At 33.6% G+C, this 22,240-nt stretch overlaps 2 protein-coding genes across 4 annotated transcripts; both read left to right on the forward strand.

Moving 5' to 3' along the window:
• Positions 1–2,415: 2,415 nt before the first annotated feature.
• On the forward strand, positions 2,416–4,064 carry LOC125062139. The gene is made up of 3 exons (XM_047667730.1): positions 2,416–3,040; positions 3,315–3,516; positions 3,755–4,064. Exons 1-3 carry the CDS (start codon positions 3,000–3,002, stop codon positions 3,998–4,000), a joined length of 489 nt encoding a protein of 162 aa, XP_047523686.1. The 5' UTR covers positions 2,416–2,999; the 3' UTR covers positions 4,001–4,064.
• Positions 4,065–5,274: 1,210 nt separating this feature from the next.
• On the forward strand, positions 5,275–20,709 carry LOC125062307 (F-box/WD repeat-containing protein 7). Of its 3 annotated transcripts, XM_047668130.1 has the most exons (12): positions 5,276–5,466; positions 7,193–7,455; positions 7,630–7,929; positions 8,028–8,111; positions 8,296–8,340; positions 8,701–8,867; positions 10,783–10,998; positions 11,485–11,773; positions 12,432–12,613; positions 13,850–14,075; positions 16,591–16,801; positions 17,664–20,709. In XM_047668130.1, the coding sequence occupies exons 2-12, from the start codon at positions 7,204–7,206 to the stop codon at positions 17,948–17,950; spliced, it is 2,259 nt and encodes a 752-aa protein (XP_047524086.1). In that variant the 5' UTR covers positions 5,276–5,466; positions 7,193–7,203; the 3' UTR covers positions 17,951–20,709. The 3 variants fall into 3 exon arrangements, 2 of the variants coding, with proteins under 2 accessions (XP_047524086.1, XP_047524084.1); XR_007119236.1 differs by lacking the exon at positions 17,664–20,709 and adding an exon at positions 14,810–14,949 and having other exon boundaries at positions 5,275–5,466; positions 7,193–7,929; positions 16,591–16,719; XM_047668128.1 differs by having other exon boundaries at positions 7,193–7,929.
• The last annotated feature ends 1,531 nt before the right edge of the window (positions 20,710–22,240 follow it).

A 22,240-nucleotide genomic window follows, 5' to 3' on the forward strand; every position in this document is an offset into this window, starting at 1 on the left:
TTCCTTGCCTATATTCTTCGACGATACCTGCGAAAGAACCCTACTACACCAGAAGAAGAACCAAGAAGCAACCCTATATATGCTGTTCCTGATTCTGAAGAACCTGGAGTACCAGCAACATTTTCCCTCAAGGTGCTCAAATAGTTGCTGTTCTGAGGGTGGAGGAATTACATACGGTACCCTAAAGAACTTTGCTGACATCGCGGCACGTGTATGGTCAACGTGCCGGCTTCAAGGAATTACTCTGCTGACACAGTGTTTACCGCGATTTAACATTTTAATTAAATAAAATATGTTTGCCACTCCGATTATATCTAGCATCGATAACGGATGTCATTTTGTAATTTAATTATAAGTTTAAATGTAATAAATACCTAGCTAACTATTGGTTTTTTTTGGGAGTCCGGGCTGACGAAATCGTAATTCACACGTCAACAATTGTCGCTAAACTGATGTTTACGCTTGTCGGGCGAGAGCTTGTCAACATGATGCTGTCAACTCTGCAACACGCAGTGTTGCCAGCAACATGTTGACAGCAACTCCGCAACACGTTGATTCAACTTTGTTGCTCAACAAATGTTTCCCATGAATACGGGGCATTACAGTCATAAAGTATAACGAAAAATAAAACGCAGTTTATTATTAGAGCGAGTACACATTGGGCGTTTCACGCGCGTTGGTTGTATACATGCACCGCGCTCGACGAGCGTTACTAGGGCGAGTATACTGTATATTATGTCGAAGTAAAGTAGCTAAATCAGAGAGGTAATTGAATCTCTAGACATTTAATTAAAGATCGATATTCATTCAAGTCGCTAAAGTTCCTTTAAACAAGTGAATGAACGAAACGTTTAACGAGTTTCCTAAACGTTCCTAGACAACAAGACGCATTTCAACTTTGGTAGGGTAACCAAGATATTTGATTGGAAAAAATATATATTTTTATATTTTCCTAAATAATATTTCATTATTTAGGATTTTTTTTTATTTTATGTTTCTTTAATTGTACACTTCAATCAGACCTCGTAATTTTTATAACACGCGTTCAAAATCGCACGCTTCAAAACGCCTAATGTGTACCCGTCATTGAGTTCAACGTTACGAACGTTCGTAACGTTGAACTCAATGGCGCGGGCGGCGCGTAGAGGCCGCAATTGAGTGATCACGCATCAATGCACAGATGCACGTGTGTGAACTCATCGGTAGCGCGCAAACGACTAAAGGCGCGGGTTTTGTTTTTTTTTAAATGGAATAAATCTATATTATGTTGACCTGAAAGGCCTTGACAGTTCAGCTCGGACTGTTTTGGCGAGCGTTTCTCTGCCGAGATCCTGACCTCAGCTTGGGCCGTCGTGAGGTGGTCAGTAGCCTGAAGGGCAGTAAGAAAGCTCACTGGAGCTGTCTTCCTCGGTGAAGGCGGTTATTAACCTTAATCTGAATTTGCTTTGACACGCTGGCGGCTATTATTTCGTCGTTAGCTAACGTCAAAATTCCATCAGGATTACCCGGATGCGTTAAGATGTGTGAGGGCCTTGGGGTGTTGTAGTTCATGCTTTTACGCACCAACGGATTGGGATTGTGTTTAGCCTTGTCGATGTGGTGTTTGGACGCCATCTTCATCCTTTGGGCTATGGTATGGAGCGCGGGACAAGCTGCTCCCATATTTACAAGAAGGGAGCGGCGCGCGGCCCGCGCAATTAAGCTCGGCGTCGGCGCGGATATCATCTACGTTATCAATGAATGACAGCGCGCATTATTTAATGAATATTTGTATAAATTATGCACATTTTGCTTTGTCAAATATACTTTGGATTTAGCAAATATATCTAAGATAGAGGTTGTTCGAACACTTATAATACGAAAAGGGCTGTACCGATTTTCTGGCTTTTCATTTGTCGCCGAATAACTATGGAAAATTTACGTATAAAAGGAGATTGTACATGTGTTTCGTAACTGTCAAACATTTAAAGTCCATCCCGTCGATACGGTAGGTAATCTTTCTGCTCAAAATGAAGAACGTATTTAAATAAAGGTTTTGAATCGACAGGATATATCAATAATATCCGGCATAATGTAGCATAATGTCAGTTATGAAAAGGGATTGACATATTGGCGGTCAAATATTTATGCGTGCGTTCAGATGCTTATTTCTTTTTGTGTTCATCTTTACATATAAAATTCTACTGTACGTTTGTATGTCACTGACCTCCTCTTAAACGGACCGATTTTAATGATTTTTTTTTGTATGTGTTTACGTGGCGCCGTGGATAGTTAAGATTAACAAATCAGCCCGGCAGATGGCGATGCAGTCGGAATCTAGGTTATTAAACTAAAAAAAATAAACAGCTTGTATATATAAAATATACTGTGGATGTGTTCGTAATTAAATGTAAGAAGTGTGTATGTACAAATGTCGTCGTCTGTCGGATCCGCTAGTTTTTTATAAAGTAGTGAAGTTATAAATTAAGTTCAGCTAATCTGTAACACGACATTCATTGACTGTAAGGCGGCTAGGTTATATATGAATATGTAACACTGACATATTTATTTATTATTAGGTTTTTTGGGCCTTCCAGGCAGCGGTACTTCTTCTAAGTGGTAAGACTGGTCGAGATGCCTTTTTTAGATTGGAGGAACAGCACCACCTTCCGTTCTTTAGGTACCTATATACCCAGAAATATCTTTCGGTAGGAATATTAATACTTCTCGAAGGAACTTTATTGCAAAAGCTAACTCATTGTAAGGAAATAAAAAATGATTGTCTTGAGGAATCCTTAATTATGACCTCGTACTTATTAAAACGAAAAATTAATTTATTTGGATTTTTTTACATATTTCTGGCAACCTATAAAATAAAAATAAATGTGTTAAAAAAGTCAAACACCAACATCTGAAAAAAATATTGGACGCTGAAAAATTTACAAGAAAAATCCCTTCTTTTATGGATAAACAAAAATAGTGTATAAAAATTAGGATCTAGATTAAAATTAGAATTAACAATGGTTGAACATAAGGACATATTATCAAAAGTCGCAGATATGTAAGTTTTATTTTCTAACAGGCATTGATAAAATTTGCGAAACACAGCTGTGTCTGTTTACCTGATACTGGACCTGCATATTTTAGAACTAAATGTTATTGTTTCGAAGTTTGTTTGTCCTGAGGACGAATTCAAGGTCGGTCATACTTACTCAGTCCTATACAGGTATAAAAATTGAAACAATTTAATTGTAAGTTTATAATAACCGCCAAAAACTCTGCAGGAAACGCAGCCCTCTTTCAATACGGTACGCTATCATATTTTATTTTTATAGACCTCTGCAGCGGCCTGGTTTTGATGCCTTAGAGGTATCAGCACCTGTCCTTGTACAAATGAATCCAAATGGTAAATGGGAGAACACAAAGCCTGGCAATTTGGACGAAGAGCGATTGAAAGCTATTGTTCAGCATTTGGTAAAGTCGAAAGCTTTATCGGCTGCTCAAAGTTACTGCTGCCAATGTGCTTCCGAAGGATTGGTAAAAATCATTTTTAATAACAGTATCTAAAATCCTTTAAATACTAGTACAAAGAAATAGTATAGGCATTTTCTGTTTGTAATATCGACGCAGTTGTTCTATGTTGTACTATTATACTGCATGCCATACCTAGGTCTAAGCGGTAGAAAGCTTATGTTTTTCAAAAAGTTCACGTGTATTTCACATAATATAGGTTATATAATTCAAGATTTAAAAAAATAAAATTTACTCTTTTCAGAAAGGCAACGACAACCCTAATTATATTCCAGTAATTATGATGCCTATATATTCTGCAGATGACTGCCCTTTTGATTTAGATTGTGAGGCAAAAAAAATTCAAGAAGCGGAAACGAAACCAACAAAAAAAGAAAAAGTACAAAGCTTGCAAAAAGACTCAGACAAGGATAAGGATAAGAAAAAAAGCAAGAAACGTGGCTTTGTCCTACAAAGGCTAACCGATTTTGATTTACTTTCCCAATGGTGATTAAAAATAGTATTGTAACGTTATATGTGGTGGTTTGTGAAGCGAATAAAATGTTCAGAATTGGGATATTATTTTAGAATATCATGCCATCTAGATGGTCGAAAGAGAATCGTATTCTATTACGCTATGCTACTTTGCGCAATATTGTAGTGTGCCAAGCCCACGGGTCATCTGTCTGCTCACTACTAGAATGGTATAACCTCATGTTGTGGGAGCCCACACCAAAGACTAGGCTAATATATGAAAAGGGATCCCGAGAAACTACAGAGGCACTCTTTTTACAAAAAAAACAATACTAGTAAAAAATTTAAACCCACGAAAATCTAAATTCACAAAACAGTAAAACAATAACAATTTCACTGGCCGTGCTATAAGTTAGAACTCCAAATTTAAAGAGAAATATATTCATCAGCCAAAATCATCCCTTGATGTTAAACATTCTTTGTTTCTGTCACTGCCGCCGCAATTAACTCCTTTTTCTACCTTGTGGTTATTGCCCATGTCTTTATGTATTTTAATCAATATACCTGATTCATATATAAGTTTGATTTCATATAACTGTAAGAGTATATTATCGATCGGGTTAATAAATGTACGAACGTACTTAGTGATTATTATTTATTTATCTGTATTATTTACTGCTTGACATTATTATAGAACTATTTTACGACATTTGTCTGCGAATTAGGCTAGGAAAATGTAAAAAAAACAATATTTGAATTGGCTCTACGATATTTTAGTCTATAATATGTTATAGAAGGCAGTTCAAAACTGTACTCTACCACTCCATGAAACTATAGAGCTTTTCGATTCGAATTTGAAAATATTAAGTAACGAAATTTACATAATAATATGTAGTCCACGGATCTAAATTATATGGTTTATTTTTCTCTATATAGTATAAAAGTTGTTAATGACATAAGCTATGGAATATATTATCAGCAACAACAAAATATATTTATAAATTGAAAGTTGACAGTAGTGTTGACAACTGACAAATGAATATTCATGTAAATTAATTTTCAGTTATACAATTAGTATTTATTATTTCTTTGTCTGTTTATTTATAAATGGTATCTTGATTGACTAAATATGATAAAGCATAAGAAAGTTAAAAATCAAAGAGCTATAATATGATGTCTATGTCATACCGATTTAAAAAAGGAAGCTAGCGAGGCGCAGCGCAGTGTTACCAGTTAATTTTGGGCACTTACCCATCTCTATTCTCTACAGTATAGACATACGACTATTCACTTGCCATAAAATTAAAAAAAAAAAGACTATTCACTATTGTCGAATGTCGACTGTCGAAATGCAAGCACCACATTTCTAAGTTAAATGAATAATTTTAAACCTAATTCACTTTGATGCTGCAACCTGCATCAATTTAAAAGTGCTAATAAAATGTGTGTTTAGGAAATATAAAGTATCTTCAAATGAAGATCTTCCGTGGTATCTAAAAACAGGTGAGTGTTAAGTAAATGTTTGTAGCGGACGTGGTTTTAGTTTCTTTTCATTTAGTCTTACAGGGTGCTTTCAGTCCAAATGATTCTAAAATATCGATTCCTGCTTTATTGGTAAATACTATTTTTCTGTTCTTAACGTAATCCTTCTAAATCCTAATACGTGCAAGCGATTTTCAATACAATGGATCGTCACGGATTCGTTATTAATTGTCCATACTTCTCCTAGGTAGATGTTTTTTTTGTAAGCACGGATGCATCTGAATCCTGTATTCAGTGTAAAAAATATTCTCACGGTTCGAGTCCTTTTATCTCGCAGTTATTTTTTTCTTGAACGACAACACATGGCGATACTTCCCGTTTATATGATTTCGACAATTGAAATACGCAATTACGTATCAGATATGAACTTAGTATTGAGAGATATTATTTATGTTAAGTGATTTAAGGTTTGAATTGGTATATAATGTTATTTCAAGGTATATTCAATAGATCACAATATGATTGAATTGGCCTTGATTATGACAGTGGCAGATTATGCACTGAGTAATGGCCTTGTGGGGCTCTCAAATGCTGAGGAAATTAGTAAATGATTTTGGCATCAAAAAACATCTAATTGAAATATTAATAATTTTAAAACTGATTTTACTAACTTGGGTTTTAGTGTTAAGGGCAATTTATGTATTCAAACAAAATGTTTATCAGACACAAAGCTGACATACACTTGTGTTTAGTCTAAAAAGAAAGTAATCACACCAATAGATTGAGTCGGAAAATTTTAAAGGGTTTATTTAACAAGTGGGAAAATTAACTATAATCTTGTTGCAGTATGCATGCTAGAGTATCTCGTAGGCTCACAAGAAATAGACTTATTTAATTATTGACTGCGTTGGTCAATACTGTTGTCTACTGCCTATCACACTATATATAATATAAAATAGGCCGATGTCTGGTTTTGTTGTTTAAACTATTTCTAGGTTATGTTTGTAACAAACACATCTATAACACAACATAATTTTGTCTTAGCTTTTTAGATATTATAATATTGTATTATTATAAAACTTTGGTTAAATTAAATAATAATACTAACAGTGTTAATATCTACTAACCGGCCAAATGCATTTAGTAGGAAGGTAAAAGTGCAATGGAATAAATGTAGGAATTATCTCTCTGAGGTGTTTCAAATGTGTAAATTTCCTTTCAATTGAAAATATTGTATAATAAAAAGCAGATTATATAATCATAATTTCTCAGACTTTGTATAAACAAAGTGGATCTGTGAATGTTATCTTTTTTATAAGCAGATGCCATGTTAAATAATAACACTTAATATATCTATCAATCATTAGAAACCTGTTTGGAATATGCTATCTATTAAATAAGAATAGCGTTACAATATATATTATGGACTTTGCATAAATCAGTTACCCATTCTTGCTTCTTTTTGAGTTGTAAGAAATTTTATATTCATAAGAATATTTAAAAAATAAATTTTTTATGCTTATAAATACTGATGTATGGTAATGCCCTTTAAGTGCATGAGAGCATTTTCAACTGAATTTGAATTCCAAATTTGTGGATATTAAGGCTTCTACTCACTCGCTACAATAATTTTGTACTTTTGAAATTTGGTGTTCTATAAACTTTTAATTGAATGTAGAGTGAGATCATTACTGTTTCTTAGTTAAGTATTTGTGTTAATCCTTATTAAAAATATGGATTCTTCCAGAAATCATCACAATGGAGCCATCCTGCTCATACTCTGAATGTGATATATTTAAAGGAAGCAAAAATTCATTTGAAGACAATGTGGAAGATAAGACTGATGCCAATAATGTAAAGCCTGCAGAAATACCTACTGAAAACAATGAAGACCAACAAATTGAAGACATTGAAAGAGATGACTTTGAGGAAGAAAACAGAATTCTTAAACATTGCTCTAATATGGTAGTAGATGAAGATGAGGCTTCAACAGCACAATATTCTCGGCCTGTAAGTAGTGTCGACCCTGATTTATTAAAAATAGCCAGTGCCGAAACAATTGCTAGGTTACAACATTTCATGTCTGAAGATTTTGGCCTCCCTGGCTGTGGCCGAGAAGCAAACAAAGTTATAGGCAGCAAATTAAAAGAAATGATACAAGATAAAGCAGGATTGTTTGTACAGGGAACATCTATGTCAAAAGAAGATTTTATGCAAAAACTAATTAATAGTGGAAAGCCAGAAAAGAAAGATTTTCCAAAGGGCAAACTTTATAAGGCTGACTTGGAAGAAAATGCAAATGATAGTAACATGGAAATTGATGCGGTTAGTGGGCCATCAGGTAGATCTAATTCTAATGCTTCAAGTATTGCAAGTACTAGCTCAGATAGTAAGGATTTCACAGTACCTTCTACTTCAAATGCTGAAAAGCTTTTGGGGCTTTGTGATGCTACAAAAAATGGAGAAAGAAGTTCCCAGGTCTCGGTAAGTAATTTCTATTAAATATATTATTAATTCATATATATATTATTACAGTGATTTTAAAATTTTATATTTGATGTCAATATGAATCATGTTTGCAGAGTTACGCATATTGCGATCCTGATGATGATTCTGATGAGGATGATGTGGAAGAGACTTGGTGTACCTGTCTTTCATCACCTGAGGTAAGTTTTTAATATGCAAGTCAGTAAACCGTTTTTTAAATGAGGTTCATTTCTGTAAATGTTCTCATGTTCTGAATTCCACTACAATAGCATCACATATATTTAATAATATAATTAGATAATAACACTCAGGCCATGCTAGTTTTATAAAAGTCTTGATTTAAAATTGTAAACTTTGTTTTAGGATGGAGAAGATGATGACGAACCAGAACCTGAAGAAAGATTTTGGGTAAATTGTTTTTGTTGACATTATTTTTCAAAGATCTTTAATGGATTTAAACGCGTTAAAGACATTATTATATTCAGAACTTTCTACTTCTACAAATTGTGATATAGAAGAATAATTAAAAAAAAATAGATTTTATGTAACCACTATTAAACTATTATTTTTCACAAGCCCATTTGAAATATGCTTACAAAGTTTAATCAACGAAGTAAAGAATTTTCCTTTAAGTGAACAACTTTCGTAAAGTTGACGTTCTTATTCGCAATGACGACGTTATGAGTTTTAAATTTGGTTACTTGCAAATTTTACCCTTTCTTACGATTTGTATTCAGTGTGAATAAATAATTCATATGTTTCATTCAGAGAAAAAGACGTTACGAGCCTCCGCCGCCCCAGTCTGCAAAAAGATTCCGTCCTGATGGTACAATGGTACAATACACCGGCGAATGGAGTAATTCTAACCTTGGACTTCAGTCATTGCAGCATAATATAAATCAAGCTTCGCCCGAATTGAACCAGTGGCTCAACAGGTAGATATGATTATTTTATTCTTTAATATGGTTTACATATTTTGGGTATAATATATATACAGAAAAAAAGGTTTTTTTATAGATCACAGGCCACGGTGGCTTTCACATTATATTAAGATTTATGTGTATACAAACTTATAGGTATGGGCCTCAGAGTTCTGTAACTATTCGTGATGATTTGTTTTTACTAATGGGCCAGTAGGACGCCTTCGAGTTTTTGGCTCTACGGCCTAGAAAATGTCAAGAAATCACGACATTTTCTATGACCTTGCAAGCGAGTTAAATGCTAACATAAAAAGTCCATTGGTCAAAGCCGGGGTTCGACCCTACAACTTCGAATCCCAGGGATGAGAGTTGCACGCTCAAGCCAGGCCAACACTGTTATATAATAATATAATGTATAAAAATCCTTTATTTCTCATTAAAAAATTGAATTATTTTTGCCGGACGGATGAGGTACAGTCCTATGGGTCTGGTATAAACTAGTTTATACATTTTTCTATTTGGTCTTTAATGTTTTCTGGTATCAAGAAGTTATAATAAATATTTATCGATCACAAGCTGCCTATATAATTTTATATATAATATGCGATTGATAAATTTGTGCCAAAAATAGGTTAGAGTGATGTCGAAATTCAAATATTTATTATTTTCTTGGTAGTCGAATACCTGAAGGATTTCAAGGCAAAGCAAATGTATGGTGCATCCCTGGGTTAGTTGTTGTATTATTCATTATTAGAGATAATGTATATAACACGACAAATACACTCTGATATAGTATATCTTGGAATTTTCAAGGCGTTGTTTTTTTTATAAGTGACGTATTATTACACGCAGATAAAGCACGCGGTAAATGTCTTATATCGTCTCAACTTTATTGAAATCTAATTCTTAATTTCTTCTAGAATAATAAATATACCATATAGTATTGAATAACTGCCACTAAAATCGTTGAGACAAACATTCCTTTTGCTGTAAATCCTTATATTACACATATTGAATTAATGTGCTGAATTGTTATACATAATTAAAATTACGTTGAAACATGTCTTCGAAGTTTTATCCGTGTATATATCATATTTCTCCCGATTGTCAGCTTTGTATTATAAGGAATTTTGTAACGAGAAACCTAAATCGGCAATTTATGATATTTCTAAGTAGACGAAGTCACGTTCAGCAGCCAGTATAACACGAGTTTATTAAATAGGTGTTAGTTACGAGCTATAATCCTACAGGGCCGCTTGTCAAGTTTTACAAGAATGAATGCCAGGTGCGCAAATTGTTAACTGTTTGCATATTTAAGATCGTGTTTAGTCGTTTCATACTTTGTTTATTTTTGGATTATTCACTTTGTTTACCAAAGATTGTACCTGTTTTACATATCTTAATTCTCAGTATATATTTGTAAATTTACGCGCAGTTAATTTTATAGTAATATTAAGTATGTGTGATAACTTGGTCGTACTGTTACATCAGCAACGTAGGAAGTATGTATGAAATTTTTTATTAAAGCTTTACATTTCATTTCAATAAAAGCATAGACAGCTTGCATTTTTTTCACATTTATGACCTTCCCATTGATATGATTGTAATTTATTGCATCTCCATTCAATCATTTACAATAGTTTCTTCGAGAACATTGTGTTGGTCACAAAGGGGACCGTGTCTTTTATTAAATCGTCTCGAATGTTCGTTAACAAAGGTAAAGTTTCCAATTAAATTGTTGACTTGCAATTTGAAATAATTATGTACTATTACAGGTAATGTATCAAATTATGTAGCGACCGGATTCTTGTTTCAGATGACGGTGAAAGATATATGATTTCATGTGACGGCACATATGTAATTTGCAAAGAAATGACTCTGTTATTACAAATACGTTTTTGTGATGTAACTAAGCAATAATTTCATTTAGATTCCAGTCTTGGACTAACGTTGAGAAGATTCAAGCTATCGACGCTCTCATAGGTCGCTGCACGGCAGGACACGTGCGCCACATGATGAAGGCTATAGAACCTCTTTTCCAACGGGATTTCATATCGCTTCTACCCAAAGAGTTGGCACTTACAGTGCTCGGTTACCTGTCGCCCAAGGATCTCTTACGGGCTGCACAAACCTGCCGCTATTGGAGGTAATAATGTTGTTTTTAGTTTTCGAAGTTATAACAAAGTCATGGTTCTTTTTGATCAACATAGTATAATAAGCCTCAAATAATTATTGAATTTTTACTAAGCCTACCTTTTTAGTAGCTACATTCGGAACATTTTGCTATGCTACCACCACCATAGAAACTGTTCGCTTTTCCGCAATAAAAACTTTAGTACTAAACAAAACTATGTATTTCTTTTTTATTTTTCCAATTTTACTCTCCATAAAAACCTTCCTGAGAGTTCAAGGAAGAATAAAAAAAAATACTCGAATTGGTCCAGCTGTCTTTGAGTTTTGCGCTTAGCAACATATGGCAAAAAGGACTCAAAAGTCGCTACTTTGGTATGAATATTAATTAAAAAATATTTGAATCAACAATGAATGCTGGCGGATTTGTCCTTAAAAACGTTATAATTTTTCACGTAAATTCTTAATTTAAAAATGAGTATTTAATCTAAATGTATTACAGATTCCTCGCTGACGACAATCTACTGTGGAAGGAACAATGCCGTCGCATAGGCCTGACAACATTAAAAAAGCGTCTTCGCTCTATGCCCCGTTGCGCCAGTCCATGGAAAGCTGCCTACATGCGTCAGTCGCTTATTCAAGACAATTGGCTGTACAATAACGTAGATAACCCCATAGTGATGCGTGGACATGATGATCACGTGATAACTTGCCTACAGTTCTATGGAAATCGCATACTCAGTGGCAGCGATGATACAACACTCAAAGTATGGTCCGCCATTACAGGGAAGGTATGTCTTGTTTGTATTATTTGATGGCTTTTATGACTGATTAAATTGTATTTGCTACTTTCAAAAGGATATTTTGCCTCGAGCATTGCCTTACTTAATATTTTTAATACATACTTTTTTATATAAATAAGGGTCTTTTAAAACTAGCTGATTCCCAAGAATTATTGAGATTTTTTTTATGGTTTACGTCCCTTCGTCTCGCATAGAAAACATCTTACATCATACTTGTGGAAATGTGTTTGTTTTTTAATTATTTATGTTGATTGCAATAATTATAACTACTTCACATTTAAACCATAGTAACAAGCTGTATGACAAGTGTATATGGAAATGTTAATTTAATTGTTAAATATCTTAAAGTCAAATAATTTAATTGGTTCAGTTTTTATAAATTAATAGCTATACCAGGTATGTGAAGAATAAAATCCTAAATTAATTTTTTTTTCAAAAAGAGTGTGACTTGATTTAATGCATAGAAAAAAAAATTTGTTGTCTTTTTTTTAAATTTGATTTCGCTTATTGTGTCCACATATGATAGAGACAGCACCAGTTTATTATATTTATATGTAAGTCTATGTTTTTAGTGTAACGTGTTTGTCCTATTATAATATATAATATTTTGTGACCCAAATAAAAAATATATGAAATAATATTTCAGTGTCTGCGCACATTGGTCGGCCATTCCGGTGGTGTGTGGTCATCGCAGATGATCGGTGATCTTGTGATAAGCGGTTCCACTGATCGCACACTGCGTGTGTGGAATGCGAAGACCGGCCGTTGCCTCAAAGTGTTAGCTGGACATACTTCGACTGTACGGTGCATGCACTTGCATCAAAATAGGTACGAAAGCAATGCGATTAAGATTTTCTTATCAATTCATATGTTTAACTAATTTATATCTTAATATCTAGAGTGAGAACTTGCAAGTGTATTAAGAACTTTTGGTGGTTATGAAATTTATAAAATTAGAGTTATAATTGATTAACTTACTTATGTGAACTTTTTCTTAAATTCTAGTATATTGTTAATTGGTAAATGTTTGTGGTCATTTCTTTTTTTTTTAAATTGTATTGCGCTGGCGTTACATTAGTGCTACATGCGAAAATCGTTATTTATCATTGAAGACTTCTTCGTTTTAAGCAAGCTCAAGCTTTTGCTATACCTATTAAATGACTGCTTCCCCGTTAACATCAGGGTACAAGCGAGTACGTTGTGACTGTTTTATTGTTGATGTTATATATTTATATTATTGTTCTCCCGAGAGTCGAACTTAAGACATATCGTGTCAAGTATTGCCTATTTATGACAGGCGTAAGATAAATGTCTAGTAGTCGTAGTAGTAAAGCAATAAATAGCTTTAAGCGCTGTAATTTTTTTTGCCAATTAATGTAAATGGCTGGTAAATTTATACAACCCATGAAATGATTTTCTTTTTTTAAGTCCCATTTGAGGTTTTATTATGTCCGATTTTCGCCGAGAATAGCACCCAGAACTTCCGAGTTTTAATACGTTAATAAACTACGGAGTTTAATACCAGCTGCTGCCTGCGACTTCTTGTAAAATGGTTTTTCCTGCAACATGCCGTGAATAAAAATACAATGTTTTGCACTTATAATTTTTATATGAATATCGTATCTACTAGAGTGCATCTATCTTATCTTTAAGTTTAATATCAAGTAGGATTGTAGACCATTTATGATAGGTATAAGAGACATGATTTTGTAAACACAATGCAGGCAAAATTCGATGTTTGGTTGAAACGTAAAATATTGCACGTATAAATTAATTTCTATATAGTATCTCGAATGTGTGTTTATATCATATATTTGAACATTGTAATGTAAGTTAAATGATTATTTCTACATAATTATTTAAAGTGGTTTTTAATAGATTAAATTTTGCTTGTCATAAATTAATTTAGATTAAATTATGCTTGTCATAAAGTATATGCTGCGCGGGGTAATGACAATTGACATATTCCCTAAAACGCGAATGCAATGAAACCTTTTTGATTCCGTGAGCCGTTTTCTCGATTCGACTCTGAATATTATTTCTTAGTTTTTCGCTTGTCCACAGAGTGGTGTCAGGGTCGCGTGATGCAACTCTACGCGTATGGTCGATTAGCAAAGGCTGTTGTCTTCGCGTACTCGTTGGCCACTTAGCGGCGGTGCGTTGTGTCCAATATGACGGTAAAGTGGTCGTGTCGGGCGCATATGACTACTTCGTGAAAGTATGGAATCCAGAGACAGGGGAATGCTTGCACACATTGGCGGGACATACCAACAGGGTTTATAGCTTGCAGGTACGTACGTTTATGTAAATATTTATATCTATAAGGGGTGTTTAATTAGTAGTGATAAAGATGCTAGATATATATATGTTAACGTAAAATTGTAAATACCGTTAGATTGTAATCTATCTCGCGCGATTATAAACTGTCGAAAGATTGTGAACTCAAGGTACTGCTTACAATTTAACGTATTATTATTCGGTAGATTATAATCTATCGAAGTGAAATCGTCAAATTGTGAAACGGTACGCACCTCGCGCGCTGATTGGTTGAACGGTTTTTACAATTTAACGTTGACATATACATCTAGTATTTTTTATATCCTACGTAAGAGAATATAAAAAAATACTAGAAGACATACCCAGATATTAGGGATATTTTAAATAGAAGTCATTTATTTGTCAGAATGTGCTCTTAAGAATGGGTTAAATTTAAGTTCGCGCGATAGTAAAATATCACTGCTTGAACAACATTAGGGGTTACTAGAAAGAACTTCTAACGACGACGCACAGGACGCCTTTCATCGATAGCGACTCAATAAAAGATTTAAAAAGATATCCGCGTAGATCGTCGTGGCACTTATAGCAGCAGAAATAAAGATTTCTATAGGAAGTATCAATAACACACACATACAACCATTTGAGTATGAAAAAGTGTCATCGCGCTAGGTGCTCAGAATGCTCAGTTCTGCGCATATTCTGATTATCTGAGAATTTCATAAAGCTGTTTGGGTTTGTTACAATAAGATCTGGACTGATTTTTGGCTCGATTCTTAACTATGGACGAAATATGGCGTCACCATTACGAACTGGAAACGAAAAAATAGTACATGACTTGGAAGAAGCGTCATCGATCTCCGAAGAAATTATGGCGATTAAATCCACGGGTTAGTGGGCTTTTTTTCAGCGATTGCTAAGGAGTGGTATTGATCGAATAGCTTATTCATGGAGCCACTATTACTCGCAAAAAAATTTTGTTTCACCAATATAACGCCCCTGCTAACAAGGTGTAAGGTACGATGGCGGCAATTCAACAAGCTGGTTTCAAATTGTTGTCCATCTTCATATAACCCAGCTCCTTATGATTTCTACCTATTTCCGCGGTTATAGTAACATCTCAGGGGCAATAAATTTGAAAACGGTACACGTTTCTTAAGGGATCAGGAAGAATATTTATTTTTTTACTTTATCTTTGGAAAGATATAAACATAGTGTATAAATCTAAAAGTCGTCGTCGAAAAACAAAATGACATTTAAAAAGTAGATTGTTGAGTCATAATCGTTATCATTTCTTATTGAATACACCGTATACGTGTATTTGGTTTATTGGTTTTTATAGTCAAAAGATGGCGCTTTATTAGAGTAGGACAAGTTGAAAATGCTAAGATTATAATAAATGGGAATGTCGGTATACTATATATTGACCATATTTAATTTAAGACAATATTGCATACATTTAACTTTTGTTCCAAATATGTTTTTCCTTTTTTCAAAATTTAAAAGCACGACCTCACGCTAGAGTCTTAAAAGCTATTCAGGGTTTTTTAAATAAATAAAATATCTAAAACATCTCTCTAGGCATCCGTCCCGGCCCACAGCTCTTTGCAAATGTATCTCTCCAATTTCTTCTTCACTCTGGTCCTTCCAAATCCATTGTAGGTGCTTAATACAATCTTTTACTTCATGATTCTTTTATGTCTCCTGTTAGTTTTGTTATTATCCCTATTAGGTATTTTTAGTCTTAGCTTACTCCTTTCCATTTTCCTTTGGCACATTGCTAGTTCATTTTCATCTTCTTTTCTTAGGGCAAGTTTGCTTTCCGTACGTATGGCATGGAAGTTTCGCTATGTTAAAGACTTTTACATGGTCGAATATAAAGAAGATATTGGGGTATTTATTACACTTATTTTATTAATAATGTATCAGAGGCGCTACCACCTTTTAGGTCTGGTCTTCTGATTTCTGTATCTGTTCGGTGATCATTCTAATAGGCACTGGTGATGAATCTTCTGTGCCTGACACACACCGTCGACTTTTTGGGGCATGCGGGTTTCCTCACGACTTTGCTTCACCGTACGTCACCGTACTGTTAAATCCATTTGTTGACAGCCGGGGATCGAACGTACGACACCAGGGATGAGAATCGCACGTTGAAACCACTAAGCAATCGCTGCAGATTTTATTAATAATACCATAGGGGCCTCATAGCCTAGCGGTCTTATTAAGTGGCAGCTAGGTGAGGGGTACCGGGTTTGATTCCCGGTTCGAGAGCAAGTTTTAATTTAATTTACATTTGTTCTCGGCCTTTGGGAGGGTTGTGCGGTACCAGGCGAGTGCTTAAACCGTACATGGAGGACACGGTCGAATTTTTGAAAGACAAGTACGAATTATATAAAAAAAATCCAATACTTGACGCTGGCTAATGCACAAATCGAGCCAGAGCCATAAAATAATAATACCATAGATAATCATTATATAAATAAAGTTACATATATTTTTAAATTTTAATATACTATTAAAAATTACAGTTTGACGGTGTGCACGTAGTGAGTGGTTCTTTGGATACGTCGATCCGCGTATGGGACGTTGAGTCTGGTCAGCTGAAGCATACACTCACCGGCCATCAGTCCCTAACTTCAGGCATGGAACTTCACTCAAATATTCTCGTTTCGGGCAATGCTGACTCGACTGTTAAAGTGTGGGACATCACCACTGGACATTGTCTTCACACTTTATCAGGTATATTTTTTTTAATATTCCAACTGGAGGAACCGACACATGTTATCCTCTACACGCGTCCTAAATTAAAACAAAAAACTAATTGTAAATCTAAACCATTTTCGAAACCACGTGAACACGTTACAGTCCATCCATTTAGAAGAAGCTTAACTACTTTAACACACCCAGTAGATGTATAAACAAGATACTACACAAACTTAAGTGTTTTGTTTTTTATAGCTACGGTGATATTGTTAAAACCTATAAAAAAAATTACTTGAGGTATCGGAACCTCATAGCGCATTTGTGCATTGGTTTTGTTGATAATTTTTAAACAAATAATGTCTGGAATCAAACCCAGGTCATACCCGTACGCTATGATGTTAAACATTTCCATTGTTATAATTACGACTTTAAAGTTCACAATTATAACAATGGAAATGTTTAAAATTTAGTCTCTTATAACAAGGCTCTCTTTCTTTTTGTTCAAAATCCCTAAAAAATTGTGAATTCAGCAATAATTTTATTTCCCTTGGTTTAAATCTGCCTGAAAATAAGGCTAATATTTTTCTAGTAGTATTCAAGAATTCTGGTTTTGACATTCACCGCTTTGACTACAATTTTACTTATGATGGAATGTCTATGGAATATTTTAATTATCCACGCCTTTCACTAGCGACGTGCTGCCTGCCTGCGCAAAATAAGTTGCCTCTATTATGGCAACTAATTTTCGCAATTAGTTTCTCAAACTATACCTTTAAAAAATACTCTTGGTCTGTACTCGTATATTGCGTATACAATTAATAAGAACAAAAAGTCTGATTGCCAAGCTCCGTTAAGATGGAAAGACAAACAGATTTTATTTTAAACTTAAAATTTTTAGGACCAAACAAACATCAATCGGCTGTCACCTGCCTTCAATCCAGCAACCGTTTCGTGATAACATCGTCCGACGACGGGACCGTGAAGTTATGGGACGTGCGTACCGGTGAGTTTATAAGGAACCTAGTCGAACTCGGCTCTGGCGGTTCTGGTGGAGTTGTATGGCGTATTCGGGCTTCAGCGACTAAACTCATTTGTGCTGTCGGGTCCCGAAACGGCACCGAAGAAACCAAACTATTGGTCCTCGACTTTGACGTTCCTGGGGCTTGTAGGAAGTGTGATGAATAGCATAGACTAAATCGGCGCCTTATGCGCCGACATGCCAATCTCTATGCGCCCTGGCACTGTTAAACTGGCGTGGTAAAGAGAGGCATTAATTCTGTAATATGTGTTGACAGTTGACAATTGACAATTGACCAAGCATTCGTGTGTCATAAGAATACTCATTTTATGATAATATTACCGTACGCGGGATGGTTTTCACATGTTGCCTCCAACCACACCTAAAACGTAATGATAAAATATGTAATTTTTCGATAATTAATTATTTTGATTTAATTTTATTTATTTTTATGTATGTAAACTGTTTAAATGTGTTTGTTCAATTAATTAAACTTTAGAAATGGCAATCTGCTTATACTTTGACATTGATTTCAATTTGATTTCTCTTCCGTGTAGGTGGTTAGAATTTTATTACATAATATTATTATATTTATATTTCATATATTAGTTTTTTATGTGTTTGTTTAATCAATTATTAGAAAATTCAATCTGCTTATAATTTGACATTGATTATAATTTAATTTTCCTTCTGTGTAAATGATTAGAATTTTAATTAATAATATTATTATTTGTATTTAATATTTTTAAATTTTAACTGACGATGTTCTGTATGAACAATTAATTATTTTTTTTGCACCAGGCCCTTTTTATTTAGGCTATAGATATGACCTTTTAATTTAACGTTTTATACATTTTATTATTATATCTTCTAAAAGGAGGATATCGATTCGATTTCATAGGCGATTTGGTGCAATGTTCACGAGCAAAATAACAAGTTCAAAAACACTTTCATACTTTTTGATCATTATGACTCTGTTACTGTATAGGAGGCAAATAATCTCGATTCAAGTCAAATTGAATTGTCTACCATTTTCGTGCAGTGCCTGATTAGCCATACAGTCTGGTATAAGCAACCAGTTCTTTGCTGTAATTTTACGATATTATGACCTTTAATCATTTAATACCAATATTATACCATTTATGTAAACTGTAGTTGTTAGATTTGATCTTGAATGATGATGGCTGCCATTATGTATTGCCAAATTATTGCACTAAACGGTATGCTTCATTATCCCAAAGAGTAAGCTGAAATCGGATTGTAGTAGGGTTTCTAATTTAGCCTCGATTCTGTTATAACATAATTATTTAACATTGACATTAGTTTCCTGACATTGTGAAGATGTTCTTGTTATAGGCTTAAGTTTCCATAAACAGTAGAAACCCCTACATGTTAGTTATAGTGTAGATAGTGGGCGGACTTCGGAGTGTGTGCCATTGTTTGTTTTTAAAATTTCCTATTTTAGAGTTTATCGTATTTTGCCCATTTGTACGTGTTTCTCGATTTTTATTTTATTTGGACAAGATTATCTAAACAAGTATGAGAGATGTTATTGAGTGGTTATGCCTAAGTGGTAGTTGTAACTCAAATTATCACATGACCACTCCACAATTGTCTGATATAATAAATGGGCTAATCATCATCACAAATAATTTTAGTATACAGTTTTAGAAAACTATTTCATTTCTATTATGATAATACATTTCAACGACGCTTTCGCCACAACTTTATTTTTAAATCTATTGTTTATCGATGTAAAACACTCCTTGGCGTAGCCAAAACTTAGTTTTATAGTTCCCTAGTTTAGTCGAATTTGTTATTATTATTTTTAATTTGATTTGTTAATTGCAATTTTATGTTCCCATTAATTATTGTTAATTATGTATACAATTAATTGTCGTGGTGTTTTATTTATTATAACTTCTGCAACCAGTGCATAATAACTTTGAAATTAAAAAAATCACATTATTCTTAGGTAATTATTCTTCACAATTCTCGAAGGGATCTCTCAACATAATAATTATATTTATTGTAGTTAGGGAATAATTTCAATTGCATAATTTTGATTCAAATGTAACATTAAATATTGAATGACGAAACATAGTAATAGAATATAACTGTAGTTCTTAATATTATCCTAATAATGTATCAGTTTTGTGATGTTAATTTTGTAGATTTTTCAATGGCCAGACATTTGTCTCTTGTAATATAGACTAAGGTTTTATTCATGTATAATCCTGAAATATTTCAGATTTCCAATTAAGCCTAATTAAAAGGCCCAAAATATTTGGTGTATAGCCTCCCGTAAAACAGTTACGAATACATGTGGTTAATATCGTATGCACATGCTATAAGATACTTTCTACTATTCTATGTATATAAATATAATCAGCGATATGTGAGACGTAACGCGTTTGTGTATTTGACTGGAAGTCTACGACGTGGCCAGTTTGCGTTACTCGTTCAATGGCTGAATATTTAAACGAAGACTGAGGTATAGGTATAGTGTAATTATAGTATTTAGTATAGCGAACGGTTAAAATGTCTAAAGCAATAAGCGAAAGACGTTGTAACCGTAGGCTCTTGCACTCCACGCTACCCACCATCCTGTCTTTGTTTTTTTCTATAAATTCTTTGTATTGTTGTATGCGTTTCGCGTTTGTTTCTAATTTAGTATAAGACACGCTGACCAACTTAGCAACGACCTATTTTTGTAAATATAAAAGCGCGCAACAATGTAAGATTTCCAACATTAATTGTAAGTTCATTTTGGTGTTATTTAATATGGATTGTATTTTACTGAATTATGTTAAAGAATTAATATTTCTTTTTTAAATTTATAAATTTGATGTCCGATTTTCGTATTGAGTTTTATCCAAAATTTAGCTTTTTATGTAATTAATAAATAATTAAAATTGATGTATCATTATCTGTTTTATTTCATATCTTAAATTCGAAAGTTTTAATTAAGATTAGAAATCCTCACTCGTTCAACACATACTACTACTAAAATATTTAATTTGTTCCTGTTAATTTGTGTTACGTTGATTAAAATACTTAAATAGTACTCCGTAATAATGGGATTATTCACTAAGCAATTTCTTTACATCATGTCATTGCTATTTGGACCTATGTAATGAAATAACTTATCAAAAAGTTATTTCCTAAATAAAATGAAAACATTTTATACTTGCAGTGTTAAAATGAAAACTTGTAGCATTCAAATGAATAAAAAATTTCTAGTTTAAACTCAAGACTTAGTTCTTATTCTAAGTATTTGACACAAAATATATATATAAATAAAGTTTATTAAAATGCATATCTGAAACTTTATGGCACAGTTGCCTTAACACATGTGTTTATATTAGCATCACTCAAGTATTTACTTATTTTGTCATACTTTATCTGATTTCATAAATTCAATTTTATGGGAAAGGTATCACACGGATTGCTTTAAATAATGTGAAAATTGCTGCCCCTACACCTGCAGCGCCAAAAGTAGCCGACCTTTTTTTCTTGAAGAGCCCTAAGTCGCAAGTACTGTCAGCTGGTTCCACAATGCGATAGTGCGCTGCAAAAAGAACTGTGTTGTGGAACGCCAGGCGTCGAGGATGGTATTTTGCATTGCTTCCATGTCTAATAATTCAATTCAAACATAAAAGGTCGTGTGTACAGGTACAAGTCGAAATCTAAAGCTTTTAAACTATATGTGCTGCCACTTTTCATTATTTGTAGCACCCTAGAAGGTTTAACATATGAACTTTTTTATGTAATAGTTCATAAATCATAATAGTTCCTTTTTACTAAATGTCAACTTTCTGGCAGCTTCAGCTTTGACAATTGGCAGCCACGGACAATACTAAAAATGGAGTACATACAGATAAAATAATATAAATGACAACTCCTGTCAAATACTTTGACGGCTACCGTACAGATTTGTCATTACTTTGTCAACGATCAGACGTGTATATAATTTATAAAAACAAATCAATCAGAATTACCTATCACACGTCCGTAGTATGTATCCCATCATCTGTAAAACTCTCTAAGAACATAAGACTACGTAGCAAGCTTGCAATGCTCCTCCTCTAAAACTATAATATTATATATGTCTATGTAATCATTTTATTTTTGAGGTTCCCAATTTAATGGAGGTAAAGATAATGTCAATTTGATGAAATTGACATTATCTTTACCTCCATATTTATCTTACCTCATTATCTTTATCCTATTAAAAATACTGGATGAAAACTTTAAAGCCAAGATTTCTTCTAAGATTTCTCAGGCTTTGAGAAAGCTACATCTCTCTAAAGCTGATCATATATTATGTAATACACCTACCTAATTTGTTCTTTTAATATCTGTAGGTAGCGCATCTGTCACGCCATGTGTTTGGGATCGCGAATGGGAGTTACTAACTATTGGCGCTGGGGTTTGGTAAAAATAAAACGACAATA

The sequence above is a fragment of the Pieris napi genome, chromosome Z, assembly GCF_905475465.1.
Source record: "Pieris napi chromosome Z, ilPieNapi1.2, whole genome shotgun sequence".
Classification (NCBI taxonomy): Eukaryota; Metazoa; Arthropoda; class Insecta; order Lepidoptera; family Pieridae; genus Pieris; species Pieris napi.